Genomic DNA, 16,653 nt, shown 5'->3' on the forward strand with positions numbered 1-16,653 from the left:
ACCTCATTGATATAAATCTGTTAACAGTTTTCCAGTGCAGAGGGACTGAAATTAAATGGAGCATACTTTAAAGCAGATTTATGTATTTCCATCTGAAGAGAAGTATTTGTATAAGTTCTAAGTATTGACTCCTACAGTCTTGCAGCCTTTCCCTTCATGGTTTTTTCTGTATCCCACAGCTCTATGTCTCTCTCTGCTCTGAACCGTATTTCCCTAGACCAGATTTTCCAGACTAATTCAGCTTCCTTGTACCCATCAAGTCTAGTATGCCCCACATGCATTTCATATGCTTTTCTCCCTTGGGGTTTCTGCTGGAGCGAAGACAGTAACTGTTGTGGTGACATGACTTCAGGGATGTATCAAAACAGATTGTGTGTGTTTTATTGGAGAGTTATTCTGCAGTAAATTAGGTCTAAATTTATCCCTCTTGCTGACAATGCTAGGCTTGTATTCTGCAGTGTGTTCCCATTGCAGTAGTTCCTTTGCAGATGTAACAGCCATCCCATGTCCGGGTAGCGTGGATGTCCCTTCCTGCGCCACACATCCAGTACCACAGGTGACATGCACTCACATGGGGCAGGAAGGTGTCTCCTCCACTGGCTTCTTCCCATTCAAAGAGACCTGAATTTGTTGATGCATGCAAGATCTTCACTTTACCTTAATGGAGCAGGACTGAAGATTCATGTTTGTAGGAAGGCCTGATGCTGTGTCTTCCTCTGTTAACCCTCACTCCAACTTCCAGACTAGCTCACTAGCCAAAATGAGAGTTAATCCTGGAAAACCATTGTATTTGTTGCTTTTAGAGAGTGAATATTAGTAAAGTCTTGTAACTGCAGACTGGGCCCATCACGAAGGCTAGAGCCCTTAGCAGAAACCAGTTTTTATATGTATAATGCAGCTTGACAGATGAACAGTCATCTCAGAGTAAGAGCTCTGACGAAGCTGAGTGCAAGAAACTGATCTTACTATGCAAATACTGCCATTAGAAGAATCTCCGAAGTGTTCCCAAATGCACTGGATGACTTTTCACCATTGCTGTTTGAAGACTGCTTCCATGAGGCTGCTGATCTTGCTTTGTTCCTGCAGAGAGTATTTCAAATCAGCTTAATCAATTGTTGAATAAATGTTTCTGTATCAGTGCTAGAACTCCAATGTTTGTCCCCCCAGAAGTATGATGTAGCCTGGCAGTCTAGACCTTTTGTGTCCTTGGTTTGGGTGCTGTGGGTATGGGTAAGTTTTCAAGTAATAAACTGAGCCATGCAGACATTCCATATCATGTGGCCTGATTTTCTGCCCCCCTGCCAAACAGTGAGCACCTATTGGTGTGAATGTGTCTGGCCTTAGGAAAATCAGGCTTCTGAAATGCTGAGCCATTTTTATTCTTAGGTCAGCCTCACACAGAACAGTTCAGAATTTTTGCATGTTCTAGCAGTTTAGATGGCAAAATATTTACAACTGAAAAAATGTTACTGCTTTGCCCAGGGAAGTGGTGGAGTCACCATCCTTGGAGGTGTTTAAAAGGCATTTAGACGAGGTTCTTAGGGACATGGTTTAATGCTAGAGTTAGGTTATAGTTGGACTTGATGATCCTAAGGGTCTCTTCCAACTGAAATGATTCTATGCTGTTCTACTCTATTCTGCTCTATTCTATTCTTTACAGGCATCTTCCCACACCATCAGAGCATTAAGCTTAGAAAGATACAGCATTATCCTGGAGTGCACTAGCCCTCAAAAACTTCTTTCTCTTCATTTTTCGCATTCATGTGTTGTCTGTTCTTGAAGTTTGGAAACACCAGAAGAGGCTGAATAGTGATAAGCAGTTCTGAAAACATAGGCGTTGCTGGCACAGACTCCTTTCTTGGCTGGCTTAGCAATTTGAGGAGCGTGGGCAAGAGATACGATAAAGGATCCTGCATCAAGAATACACCCACTGGGGCCAAATCCAGAAGTTCTTTCGTATCCTGTCTCCCCTTGGTATGAGTGTGGATGCTGCAGATGGACACTTGCACACAGGAGTAGAAATTTCCCTCTGAGGGTTTTTATGCTTGTTTGAATGAAGACATTCACATCAACATGAAAGTCCTGAGGGTGATAAGTCCAAAGTGTGATATTTATGTGTGCATATTTTCATGCTCAACACTTTAAATCCGAGTGCTGTGGGAGCGTGGCCTACAGGAGGGATGTTTAAGGTGAGGTCAGACACCTAGGTTGTGTAAGACCAGCGAGGTAGCACCTGGTAGCATGGGCTGCAGCACTGGTTTGTCCAGGCCCCGTGTGCCTACAGACTCCTCCATAGGTAGCCCTGGTTCCTCCATGACATTAGTGTGCATCCGAGGGAGCCAAGGGTAAGTCAGATGTGTGCGTGGTGGCACGGGGTAGGCAGATCTCACAAGGCAGTGCTGTCCCAGAGTCACGAGGGTGAAGGAAAAGGCTCACTTCATGGCCAGTGTTGGGATAAATCCAATAAAAAAATCTGATAGAAGAGCATCCTTGGGGCTTCAGGAAAAGAAAACCGACGCATGGTCTGTCCTTGTGAACTGACAGGAGTTAGGCTGAAAATGAAGACCAGTGTTAGTAAGCCAGTCCAGTCCTTTATGAAGAATGTGAGCTGCAGTTCTGCAGACTGAGACAGTCCAACCATAGTGAAGCAATGCAGCTTTTCTTTCCCACATTCTACTGAATTAGTCTGAAACCAAAGATTTGCGATCGAATGAAGAAATCCTGATGAGTGGGTGGCACCATCACTTCTTCAGCCAGCCTTAAACACTCTGCTAGGATGCTTAAAGCAATTACTTGTCCTTACTGTTCAGTACAATGCAGGGCAAATCATATGTCTTTTTCTCCCTGTGGAAGCATCTGAAAACTATAAGCAATCACTTAGCAGTCAGTGTGCTTGTTCCTACCTACTCAAGGTTTCCCAAATTATATCTGCATATATTTGATCCAAGTTGCTCCCAAATTACACTGGTGTAAATACAGAATTTGGGTCAGGAATGTAGTATGTATCATTAAGGCTGTAAGTCCAGTAGTAGTTTTGGTGTTTGTTTGTTTTAATAAAAGCTAGGGAAACAATGTCTCGTTTCCATAGCTAGCAATGTTGAATAGATTTCACAATACATTATTAATAGTGTTTTCTTGTCTTTTTTTCAGATACATATGACCCCACCAAAGTTGAAAAGGTGTGAGATGAACAGAAAGGAGAACAGAGATTTCTTCTCTACTAAGAATGTTTCACTGATTTTTTTTTCTGGGTGCTTTTTGTTTGTTTTTTTTTGTTCTTTGATGTTTGGAAATTGCCTCCATTTGTGGTGTTCGTGGTGTACTGATAATGCCTTTACCACTGCCACTAGGAATTAGCTATTTGTATCTGAAACTGTTGTGAAGACCACAGAAAAATCTGACTTCTACATTGGAACCATCTGGCTTTGTAGCGTTAAGACTTAATATCTACCGTTGGCAAAGAGTTTTCATCTGAACTCTATTTCAGTCTTCAGCGGGGATGATGAAATGCATGAAGTGAGGCTTTTGAGTTTTCTCCTTGGTGTAAATGTAAACGTGGGCGATTAGTGAAATGAATTTTAAAAGAATGTGAATTTATAAGCTAAACTTCTAAGTATCTACAGTCTAAACTTTGTCTAACTTAAGGGATTTTTGGCCATAAGTAGAAAGTGCTGCTGCACTATGTGGGGGAAGGAATGCAAGAGAATGGTAGCGAGGAGTGATTGTGAAATTATTTCTGGCTTGTAGAGTTTGAATTTACTTGGATTAAATACTTACTTGCCACCTAGAGAGAAGAAAGGTGAAAACCCCAGAACTTCTAAAAGATGGAAGACTTTTGTAGTACAGTGTACAGAACGTGTAATTATAGTAGCTCACAACTAGTGTTTCAAACCAATGCAAAGTATACCACTGGCTGTTTTGCACTCAGTATTACCTATTTTTGTTTTGCTGTTAGAAATTCTTTATATGAAAGAATAGTAACTGGTTTAAAATAGCCCATTTTAACAAAGTAACTATATTTCTTGTTACAGAATACTATCTATTTTTCTATGATGTAAACAATTGCTAACAAGTGGCAAGTATAAAGAAGTATTATTATTATTATATTATATTTTAAGAAGACTTATCCCTCTGAGTGAAGGTGCCCCAAGCAGATTTCACTTATATATCTTAATGCACACCCCATATTGCCACATACTCAGTAGTACTACCTTATTTTGTTCTGAAAAGAGCCATCTATGTGTGTATGTATGTATGTACTACAGGGTTAATTTCTATTTTCCACTCAACCCTTGGATTGTTCTTCTTGGAACCACTTTCTGAAACACAGCTGAGAACCGTCTGGGCTGGTGTTGCTGCCATTGCATTCCAGTGACAGCAATTACCAAAAAGTGGGTTTGGATCTTTGTCCCAGTGTCTCCAAGTGGCTCAGATATGATACCAGGTTTCTTCCTTTCACTTTGTTCCCTTTTACAGATGATGGGTTTGGATTAGGCCAGTGTATAAAAAAACAAATCTGAGTTTAATTCTTCCCTGAAGTCAACTGATGTTGCTAGGGAGGAGTTCAGGCATTTAAATACATGGCTTTAAGTATATTTTATCTGCACACACAAATGCATGAATTACGGAGTTTATAATAAAGCCTATGCATTCTGCTCTTTGATACTGAATTAGCCTGCATAGTATCTGTGTCTTTGAAGCCTTTATGTCCACTCCTGTGTGTTTTTTTCAAAGTACCTATGTACTAACATTCTTCAGATGACTTGTTCATGTACTTCACTGGTCTATTCTAATGGCCTTTTCTGGTTTTTAGCATAATTTTGTTTTTTAAAATCTTCTAATTTCTTGAAATGTATTTTCCGAAGTCTGTAATTTGGAAAGAACGACAGGGTAGAACACTCATCTTCTGTTTTGGCAGCAAGAATTTCTTGTCTGTAACACATGATTCTGTTACATATGGACTATTTAAAGCTTGTTTGAAAAGAAAATCTGGTGTATAATTTATTTTATTAACTCTTGTGCATGCTGTGTAGCAATACTTGTTGACAAACTGTTGCCACCATTCTTACTATATCCACCTTTTTTCATCACCATCTAGGATATACAGGGGCTAGTAAATAGCTACAGAACATGTTTCTCCCCACTCCCCAAACCAATTCTGCCTATTAAAAAAACAGTTATGAAAAAGAATTGCTTCAACTCTCATCATCCCACTTACTAGTAAAGCTGAGATGCCTGGCAATAGCTTGAAAGTTTTAATTTATCCTTGATTTCTGGAGAGCTGTTAATTGTCCCACATAACCAGTCCTGCTACCTTCAGTTCATGCCTACGTGGAACAGGAGTTTTCTGTGCATTTTATTTTCTTCTGATGGGGAGGGGGTTAATTGATTCTGCAATATGTCTGTTTCATCAGTCATGTCAAGTAATTACTTTTCCAATGCACATAAACAGACACGATCTTAACACAAAGGAAGCAGCAATATTGCAGGATAGGTTTTATTGACTAAGAATGAGAAATTAAAACCTAGGAAGTTAGTAAGCTTTATTTTGCAGTAGTATGTGACTGACCAGTGGATGAAAGACTAAAACTAGTACTGCTTTAAAAATTTCATTTTCATTTCACACTATGATACAGACAGCTAAGAAATACATGCAGCGTAGTTATATGAATGACTGTGGCTCAGTGTTTCTACAGTACCTGTGCCACAATTAGAATGTCGGCTTTTGGAATGGGCTGGATGGTACCACAGCTGAATACCTTTCCAGAAACCTTTTGCTCGTTGCAAATAGTAGTCAACAGAAAGCTCCTTTTGTACCAGATGTAGTTGAAAAACAGTAAATGGTGACTTTCAGGGGCTGTCTCCATGGATATATAACACTGTCATGGGAACAGCACTGGCGGGTAAGGGCAGGGGCAGGGGCTGGGTGGCTGCAGAGGAGGAGGATGTGCCAGCCTGTTCCAGCCCATCCTTCAGCACAGGTGTGTGACTGCAGGGCAGCAGTGAAGGACTGTGCATTTATCTTTGTTCTCTGGAGAAGGAGCAGAGCTAGAACATCTGAAATTGCATTGTTACAAGCTGTTGTGTATCCAGCTTGTGCTGTTGCTGTACTGCTGCAGCTGGGGAAGCTGGAGTTGGATTACAGGTTATCCAAGGGCTTGATTGGGAAAATACTGTTTTCATGAGCACTCCCAGAAATTCACACAAAAAAAACATGCCTCGTTTATATATTTTGAAAATGCTTAATAGGGAGACTCCTCGGGAGATAGATAGCTAAATAGGACCTGCCATCTCCTTCCATTCACCCAGCTGAAATCCAGAATGGATCGTCAGCCTCAGGGCTTAGTGATGGTGACAGCAACTGGTGGCAGTGCCAAGCTGCTGGGGAGATAAACAATGAACACGAAGTTTCAGGGTCTTGTGTCACAGAAAGAAGAGTCACCGTGAGCTCCGGGGGCTGCAGACCTGGCTGGTGCAGCTGTGCTCGCCCATGCAGGCCCGGCCGGTCCCTCCGGCGGCTGCCCGGGGCACGGAGGCGCCTGGGTTCCCCGAGAACCGCTCTTTTCAGTCCCGCTCCCTTCTCCTTGCTGGAGGCATTTTGAACCAGGCAGAATTGTGTTCCGAGAAGAGCGATAAAAGTCGAATCCCAGCGGCACCGCGGCAGGACGGGGAGGCAGGGGAGGGAAATGCCCCTGAGCGGCTCCTGGTCAGTGCTGCTGGAAATGCCCACGAAACGCCTGACTAAGCATCGCTTGTCAGCTACCAACTCACAAAGCCTTCACTAGGCAGAAGAAGGACCATTGTAATGCCTACCACAGGTGGGTTAGTCTTTACTGCAAACTGTCATTTATCGAAATCATCAAGTGTCCTTGACTCAGCTCCTGAGCAAAAAGTCTCTCTACTGAAACATCCAATGACTCCTGAAAAAAATTAAGGACAGCATGTGCTTAAAGTGGTCAAGTGACAGAATTAATGTCACCCTTTGAAAAAAACAGTCTCATCAAGCTTATTTACATATGAGTATTGGAATTTAGTATAATATTTCTGATTGTCTAGTATCATAGACCAGTATTAACATCTAGGGTCAACATTCTGTTGCCAGATGAATGTTACTTTTATAGTACTTGACCTTCTCTTTGGGTTAAAATGTTGGTATTTTCTTCACTGCTCGTTTTCAAAAGAAAAACTAGGGGAGAGTTTGGGAGAAAAGTAGAAGTGAAATGTTCTTGCATTTAAATGGCAGAAGTTCTTGCAACTGCAAAGTGGGCACTTTTGTCCAGGTTCAAGATCTGATAGTGGCAAGTACATATGAGATGTGAATCTTTACTTGTCAGGAGCCACCAGCTCAAAGAAGAGAGATAAAACAGTGTTAAAGGGAACGGAAAGGATTGTCAGCTTGTCAGCCTTTTGAATGTTTTCTGTAAAGCTGTCCTTTTGGAGGACATCGGTATTTTCTTGGTTGAGGATCAAACGATCCCCTAATTCCCCTCCACTGGCAATAAGCCATGATGCTGCAGTCCTAGTTTACTGGAGTGCGATTTAATTACAAGTGGAGTCTACAAAGTTTAAACTTCTTTTCTTTGCATAATCCCAATAAAGGATCAAGTTGAAGATTTCATGAGATGATGACTATAGCACTGAATTCATTAGAAAAGCTGGGAAATTGTGATTTAATTCTCATTTAAAGTTGCTTGAAAATGTTCACTGTACCTCACTCCTGGGGACTCAAAGAAAGCTGTTTATCATCATCTCTATTTTTAAAGGAAAAATGTTTCAAACAAAGAAAAAGGGAAATCCTGATATCAATAGCAAAGCCCCAAACCTCAGTGCTACTTCCCACCCATGCTGAAAAATATGTTTGCAATATGGCTTGCAGAGCTGCACAGCAGGGAGAGGGTGAAAGGAACTGAAGTCAGAATTGACCAACACATGGCTGAGATTAGAAATAAAAATGAAATTTCCCAGCCAAGAGAAACCGCAATAACATGCAGATACTAAAATGAAGGAGGAACTTTCCACCCTCAACAGCAGCAATCTCAGCCTTCTTTTGAGCTCTGGACCAGCAGAGAAAATAATCAACCATTCCAACCAGAACCTGGAAGGAAAACAGGGAGATATATGTGCTAGACAGTGTACCAGTATCCTTGTGTCTTTGACCTCATACAATGCAGATAATTCTCCATACTGACTTTCAAGATACTGTGGCCTGTCTCCAAAACTAATACTAGCTCATTGCCATGGCTTTCTGCTCTAACTAGCCCAAGGGCAGATTTAAAGGTATAAAAAGAGAGGAAAAAGGGGTGAACAATTACAATACTATTTACATGATATCACAAGATGAATGTGCTTTCAGAATTTTCTTTGTATTTTCTTCTGCACAATGCAAATACTGTGTTTCTGGGCTTACGTGTAAACTGGAGGGGTGCTGTTATTCAAGAGGAGACATTCTCCAAATAAAGATTTTGCATGGGTATGTTCCTCTGTGATGTTGTTGATGTTGTTATCATGGGCCGAAATGGAGCATGTGCTCTGATGTTTGTATTGCCTTCAAGAAAGATAAGTGTATTGGTGAAGTGTTAAAAGGCTGCAGTATTCTCCAGGGGACTGCTGCTTCAAAACCTGGCACTGTGACTGGCCTGTTATACCATCAGGTACAGAAATCGTGTGAACTTGAGAGAATTACTTTCCACATCTGCACTTTCTCAGATTAGCACAGACTGTAGCTCACTCATTTCCAAGTTGTGTTCTCTTTGTTTGCTACCTTTGGGGTATGTTCCGCCTCTGTGTGAGAGTCGATTCCTCCTTTCCTGCCTGGCAACCAGCCATCTGCACTGGGTAAACCCACAGTGTCAGAGCATTTTCCACTCCATGTGAGTATTTTCCACTCCCTTTGCACAAGTTGATATGGCACTGGGATTGTTTACTTTGGCTATGCTGCAGTAAAGAATGGCATCCTCTGTATCTGTGCTGATAGGACTTCAAGAGAACTAAGTTATCATGTTAATATAATTTTTTTCAGGCAAAAGTGTAGGCTGCTCATGGCTAAAATGTGCAGCTCTGTCTTTTGTCACTGGCTCACAAGCAGGTCAGGTCTTACTGTCATATTCACATGCACTGCTGTAGAAAAACAATGGATTCATCCTGGATTTTCCCACCTGTCACCAACAAAACTGTGCAACAGAAGACCAGAAAGATCTGGGGAGGCTAAAGATGTGAATCACTGTGGTAGTTTTGCTGTCCTTTCTTTCCATCATCTAGCCAATCTGATCTCACTACACCCTCTCCTTCCCCAACCTGCTGGAAGTATAAAAATCCCTATTCCAGCATAAGCCCAGTTTCTACTCAATTTGCATCTAGAAACCAATTTTCCTATTTTTTTTTTTTTTGCCAGTAGGAGAAGGAAGGCATTGAGTTCTTTCCAATTGCTGATGGGTGTTTTTTGTTCCTACTCCTCTCCTTAGTTTTGGTCCCTGCATCAATGCACACACATTGTTCATTACTTTTTCCAGAAAAGTAGTATTGGCCCATTTGCTATCAGCTACAACAGGAGGAAGTCCCTAGGATGGCTAGGGACCAAAGTGTCCTGTTACCCTGAGAGCCGATGTTTCAGAACAAGGGGCTGGCCGTGTGTTGGGAAACCTGCACACACAGTCCAGTAGGAAAGGTGAGGGCATGAGGGCAGAGACCTTCCTGCACTTGCTCCCACCTGCTCTCTCTGCAAAAGGAGAGCAGCTGTACCAAGGCCGATGCTGGCCCACAGCAGCCAGGAGCCATCTCTCGCTTTTGCTCTTGGATGTTACGTGGCCAGCACACCCATGACATGCTCCAGGTGGGCAGATGTTCTGCTGCCTGCCACCAGACAGGGACAGGTCTGGCCAACATAGCCTGTGCTCCCTCCAGACAAATCTGTATGTGCTCAGAGCCATCCTGGCCTGCAATGCAAGTCAGAGGGAAGATGTAGGGGTGGGTGAAGGTGAGTGGATGGTGTTGCTAAGTCAACCAGAAACCCTCCCAGCCTTCCCTTCACCCCTTCTCCAGCACTCCAGCTTACTCACCCCTTGCTACACCAGCCCACACACGCCTGACCCTTGGCTAATAGCATAAGACCCTTAGCTCTTATCTTGCGCTACACACACCTCATCTGCTTTATCTCTCCCACTGACCTCTTACAGCCCTAGAACATGTTTGACCTTTTCTGGGTGACAATGGTATGCATGCTCAGGTTCAATTAAAGCTGTATTATCTCTCTCTGTGTTCTGCTCTGAATCTTCCCTTTCCTGGGGGAAAGAAAAACAGCCTCCTGGGAGTCCCTTTGCAACACTTCTGCAGTGAGGTGTTAACACAGCAAATGTCATACCTCAGGGGGGTGACGCAGAAAGGAAGGAAGCCAACTCCCTCCTTTTGCCCCTTAAAATAAGACCATTTCTTGTAATGATAATCAAGATCATGGCTAATGTTTGCAAAATGACAACAGGAAAAGAACCCTTCAGTCTCTCTGAGGTGCTGCACTGCTGCTCTGTAGTAGCGTACTTCAAAGGCTAGCTGTGGCTCACTTTGCCATTGATTTAACAGCCAGTCCTTGGGAAGGGCTGGGAGGACAGATGTTGCGCTAACCAGCAGAGCATTTAGGCTTTCTCTCCATGTCCTGTGCAAGGAACAGCCTTTAGCCCCAGCTTCACTGTAGAAGCAACAACAGTAACGTGGAACCTGCAGAGCAAACAGCATGGTGACTTAGCCAGCTTGTGTCATTTGAAGTGGCAGGGTTATAACATTTTGTGGGCAGGAAGGCTTGTCATTTGTCCCAGTTTCTCATTATTATTGTAGCACAATGTTTGGAGTACAAAGGAAGTCCTCCGCTCTCCCAGTGGTGGGTCACACTATAAATACCCCAGGTGGCACAGGACAAGGAGGGCTGTAAAACTCAGGATGTGGTCACAAGATGGCTGTCTGCTTTCTGTCTGGGAGAACACGATAATAAACTCTCGCAAAGAACTCTGATAACACCACATGAAAGGAGTACAAACACTGTGGAGGAGATGTTCGGCTGCTGTAAAATGTCACTGTTCTCTTCACTTCATGATATGCTGCTTGATTTCCTTCCCTTCTCAGCCTTCTGTTGCGTTCCCAAGGCAGAAAAGTATCCACTAAACTTCTTTTTTCCTTCTGCATTACTTTTCAGCTCCTTCTCGCTCTCAGTGCAGACACACCTCTATGTTCCTGCAACACCCTCCTTACTCTAAGCAGCTCTCATACAGCTCGGTCACTTCAGCCAAAGGTCCCCTGAAGGATATCAGCACCATGCCAAAAATACTGGGCCCTTTCCCCTGCCGCCAAGTCACTGCAGGGAGGTGAGTCAGGACAGTCAGAGGCCACTGAGCTCCTGGGCCAGACTTTAAACAGAAACATTCCTTATGTAAAAATCATCTTTTGTTCCCCTGGAGAAGTGAAAAACAAAATTCAGGAAAGTTGTCAACTCTTGTAATAAGGGGATGTTAATGGAGAACATTGTGCCTTTTATTGCTGTCCACTTTGCATTTTTATTATCAAATGATTATTGGTTATGGTGTTGGTGTTTTAAGAACCTGTGGATAATGGTTTTGGTAACAGATCTAGAAAGAGGATTTGGGGGAATTGGGAATCATGAACCCCCCGAAAAAAAAAGGAAAAAAAAAAAAAAAAGGTAATTTTTCATTTTTTGATCTGCTTAGACCTCCAGGTGCCCCCCCACCGCCAACTTTTCATACCACAACCACCAAAGCCTGGTGTGCACACAGCGCCGTGGAACAGAATATCTCTTCCAGCTGAAGCTATAATTCAGTGGTTGCCAAATGTTAGTGACTACATTTATATCTGTACAGTTTTCTTGACTGCTGAGAAATTATATGGCTTTAACTATGAGAGTGAAGCAGCAGAGTTTTGTAATAATAGGTCCACATTCCACCAGGCAGGGTTGTAAGGTGTAACTCAGGCCTCCAAAGGCGAAGGAGATTTATTTATATCTGTTATTCTCCTTCCTTCTGAAATGGAACTGCCCTCTACTGCTGAATCAGCAGGATATGCCCTGTGACACAGACTTGAGCTGGCTGAAGAGCTGTTAATGGGTCTGAAAACCATACCCTACCCCAGCCTCCCTCTATGCAGCAGGGAGCAGGGAGCCAAGCAAGAGGCGCGAGAGGGAAGCGGAGACCCCTGGTACACACAGCTGTGCTCTGTGATAAGCTGCATCCTGTGCCACGCTCCACCTCACTGCAGCAGGGAAGGCGTTTGAACTCCGAGACCCTTTCTCACTTCAATCCCTATCAGACAAACACCCAGCAGGCAGCTGGAAGAAAAAAGCAAAGTTCAACCCATCCCCAGTGACTCAGCTTCTAGGACTTCAGACCAATTTCCTAAAACTCTGCCTTAAGGACTTTTTTAGGCAGTGTTGCTACATTTGAGCCACATAAATAATTGAAGGAGTTCATAATAGCCGTGGAGCAGTGAAGCAAATAGTTTGACCTGAGAAGGGAAACAAAAAAACTCAATTACATGCAGGTAGGGCAGTAAAAAAGCCAAGCTCCTTTCAGGAGAGCCACTTGTTTAGAATGACTGCGGCTGACCTCTGATCTGTCAGCCCATGCACCTCACTGCAGTGTGGTTGTTGGCTTGCGTGTCCCCTTCACCAGCAGTTTGTAACCGCTGTTCTTGCTATGACAGTTGGGTTTGACTGTGCTCTTCAATGGAAACCCCTGGGATGGCAGTGGCAGACCTCCTTCCCCAGCGTCCTCCTCAAGGACTCTTCACCCTCGAAGGTGAAGTCATGAGCAGAGACAAAAATCACACTATGAAGTGTGTCACCCTTAACTTCAGGCCATCTTTGTCAAATACTTGTCCCCACTTTGGGTGGCCACGCTGTTTTTACACAGCTACCACTGCCCCATGCGCAGCTGCTGCGCTGCTCCAGTCCCTCCCATCACATACCCTGAACCTAACCCAAAATCTGCAAGGAAACACAAGGGTTTCCTGCAGCCGAAGCCACTATGCTACTGCTGGGGCTGGTGCCTTTTTGTGCCAACACTGCGCCCAGGCACTACAGATCTCTCATCCGATGGAAGGCTGCCCTCGGGCTTGCTGTCACGGTTGGTTGGTTGCTTGCTTGCTTGGTTGGTTGCTTTCCTCAGAAGAAAGTCTGCCAGTAAAAAAATTACTCCACTTGATAGAACGATAGAATGTCCTGAGTTGGAAGGGACCCACAAGGATCATCGAGTCCAACTTCTGTCCCTGCATATGACAACCCCACAGTTCACAACATGTGTCTGAGGGTGTTGTCCCGTCTCTTCTCAAACACTGTCAGGCTTGGGGCCGTGACACCTCCCTGGGGAGCCTGTTCCAGTGCTCCAGCACCCTTTGAGTGAAGAATCTTTTCCTAATGTCCAACCTAAACCTCCCCTGGCACATCTTCCTGCCGTTCCCTTGGGTTCTGTCACTGGTCACTAAAGAGAAGAGTTCGGTGCCTACCCTTCCTCCTCCACTTGTGGGGAAGCTGTAGCTGTGATGAGGTGTCCCCTCAGTCTCCTCCAGGCTGAACAAACCAAGTGACTCTAGCTGCTCCTCATACGACTTCCTCTCCAAACCCTTCACCAACTTCGTAGCCTCTTCTGGACACTCTCTAGTAGCTTTTTGTCTTTTTTTATCCTGTGTTACCCAGACCTGGACACAGTGTTCCAGGTGAGACCTCACCAGTGCAGAGCAGAGCAGGACAAACCCCTCCCTGCCCGGCTGGCCATGCTGTGCTGGATGCACCCACGTCACGGTTGCCCTCTTGGCTCCCAGGAACTCTGTTGGTTCATGTTCAACTTGCCATTGATCAGAACCCCAGATCCCTCTCTGCAGAGCTGCTCTCCAGTATCTCATCCCCCAGTCTGTACGTACAGCCAGGGTTGCTGTGTCCCAGGTGCAAAATCCAGCACTTGCCCTTGTTGAAATTCATGTGGTTGGTAAATACCTTTTGTTTGTTTTATTGGTGTTCTTTATACGAGGGAAAACGTGACAAGAAGCCGTAGTTGGTCAAGTGTTTGAGGCAACCGCCCATCCCGCAGCAGCCCCGCGCTGCACAGTCTCCTCAGGCGTCCCTCGGGGTCACGGGGCTCTTGCAAACAGCGGTAAATACCGGTCAGTGCAGGGTTTCCTGGCAGTCTTGTGCAAAACTGCGCCGCAGTCCCAGCGGGAGAGTCGCTGACCGGCCGCGCCTCCCCAGGCGGGCTCTCGGGGCTGCAGGGACCGCCCGTTGCGTCCCGTTCCGTCCCGTCCGGTGCCGCCGCGCCGGGCGGCCGCCTTTGCAGCAGCGCCACCTGCGGGCGCGCCGCGGCCGCTGGTCCCGGAGGCGCTGGGCGCTGCCGGGGCGGCTCTGCGCCGTGCGGCCGCTCGGGCCGGCGCTCACGGGCAGGGCCGAGGGGAGGCCCTGGCCCAGGCAGGTGCCAGCAGGCGCGGAGGCTGTTGGGGCACGCAGAGACACTGTGCTCGGGGTGCTGGGGACCAGCCCCCCAGGCACACCGGGGAGCTGAAGTAGAGCGTGCAGGAAACCGGGCGGTCCTGAGGGTGCCTGGGGAGCTGAGCTGGTGCCGAGCAGCAGAGAGACCCTGGCCCTGCGGCAGGACAGGCTGGGCCATGAAAATCTGCTGCCAGGCCTGTCGCCACCAGCCCACCCAGGCGGCTCGTCCCTGGCAGGGGGGTGACTCACCCCCTGGTCCGGTCATGTTCACCCTGGCGCGGGGGACAGGGAGGAGTGGGACAGGGTTGTGTGCTGGCCAGGCGCCCTTTACCAAAGATTAAAGGGGCTTGTGAGACAGCTGTGGGGACTACGGTGGGTCCATGGATTCCCTGACGGAGGGCATAGGAACAGAGATCAGCCTTGACGATATTAAGGTTTACCTGTAAGAAAGATGGGAGTAAAGGAGTATCTGGAGATAGTAAGGTGAACCTGTGAGAAAGAAGGGAGTAGAAGAGTAACATTGATGATAGCAAAATTAGCCAGTGACATGTTACTGCTGTAACTTGTAACCAATAGTGAAGAGGCACATGAACTGGTAAAACTGTATAAAAATGCACTTGTGGCAACAAATGACATCTACTACTTTCATCCTGGAAGAACGTGGTCTGTGTCGTTTGTCCGTCTCAACCGCAACAGACAGCCGAAATGCAAACAGGCTGTGAAAGGGCAATAGGATTTTGCATTCAGAGATAGGTTGGGGTTGGGTGGGAGATGGGATGGGTGGGAGCTGGTGGGCTCAGAGTCCTGTTAAACTGGAGCCTGGACAAGAGGCAGAAGGAGCCAGTGGCAGATGAGGGTGGAGTGGCCGCACAGATCACTGTGGTGGCTGGCTGCTCTAGCTGGTGCTGTGGCACACTGACAGAAGCGTTGTTTGGCAGACCTGGAAAGGGACGAAAAATTCAGAAAACCTTCCACTGGAGCGCCTGCTTCTTTGGATTTACCTATGAGACATACATCAATATAACTCATTCCTGAAACCACTTTTGCTGTTACATTCCTTAGGACAGGCCTACCTAGGAACATGTACCTGACCTCAGCAGCTCCCTTTTGGTCTGTAGAAGCACCTGTTACAGCACAAGGCTCAGCATTTCTCTTTGTAGGTGGGCAGTCCACCTCCCACCATCAAACAGTTTGCCCTTCTAATATCCCTGAGACATGTGGATTCTGCTTTAGCAACTTGCCCAAAGGTGTGGGGACCCATGACTACACTGTAACAGGGTTTCCCAGGACTAGGAAAAGATCAACAAAATATATGTGAAGTTACTCAGCAGTCTCATCACATTCCTCAGCTACCACTGGCCATTTAAAACATCCTTCTTTACTTCCCAGACGTCTGCTCTTGGTTCTAAACAACACTTTTAGTTCCACTTTGGCCAAAACAACATCATTAGCACTTGATTCTTCAGTAAACCCCTTTGGAGCATCCTGCTTTCCCCCCATAGCCATCCCTCCTCCCTGCCCTTGGTGTCATGCCGGGCTTGTTCTCATTTATACCTTACACTGGCCAAAACCCTCTGGTTTTAATTTCTTCCTCTTTCTAAACTGGGATGCCATTAATTATTGATCAGTTTACTCTGGCCTACACTGACATAATTTCTCCTACTCTTACCAAATACCAAATTATCTATACAAAATAGGATATTTCTAGAAGAAGAGACTGAGATGTAATGCAGCATCTGAAAAAAATAATAAAATCCAATGCATGGCAACCAGACTCTTTGTTCTGGCTGGTACATACCCAGTGTTGTGAGGTTAGGTTTGCATACTCCAGGCTGCTGGGCTCTTCTGGCAAGGGAGAATGTTTTATTTTTAATGAATATTCCAAAAGACCTGGGGTTTATTCCAGTGATAGTTCTCGTGGAGGCAGAGCAATAAGGGGCTGTTTTCAAAACTGTATTAACCACAGTTTCTTCCCACTTACTAAGCCATAACAACCAGAGCTCCATAGCTCTTTTCATGACAGTCATCCTACAAACCCCAGTCCCAAATATGAAATCCAGAATCCCATTTGACTTTGACACCACAACTGAATTGTCTGATCCCAGTCCTGTGGTTTCAGACCCAGCGTAGGGAAATTTGACATTTTGCACTTATGTGGAAAATAGCTTGAGGACAGTTAGTAA

General features: G+C 45.3%; 1 protein-coding gene across 3 annotated transcripts in view; it reads left to right on the forward strand.

The window, feature by feature from the left end:
- JCAD (junctional cadherin 5 associated) overlaps nucleotides 1-8,473 on the forward strand; it is a gene marked incomplete at its 3' end in the record, with an annotated part of 33,269 nt that extends 24,796 nt beyond the window's left edge. For all 3 annotated transcript variants that reach the window (XM_082044117.1, XM_082044118.1, XM_082044119.1), the window contains one exon: nucleotides 3,151-8,473. In XM_082044117.1, coding sequence (XP_081900243.1) covers nucleotides 3,151-3,185 — 35 coding nt within the window. The remainder of the gene's footprint in view (nucleotides 1-3,150) is intronic.
- Between the last annotated feature and the right edge of the window lie 8,180 nt (nucleotides 8,474-16,653).

Source organism: Streptopelia decaocto, assembly GCF_964273445.1.
Source record: "Streptopelia decaocto genome assembly, chromosome: 2".
NCBI lineage: Eukaryota > Metazoa > Chordata > Aves > Columbiformes > Columbidae > Streptopelia > Streptopelia decaocto.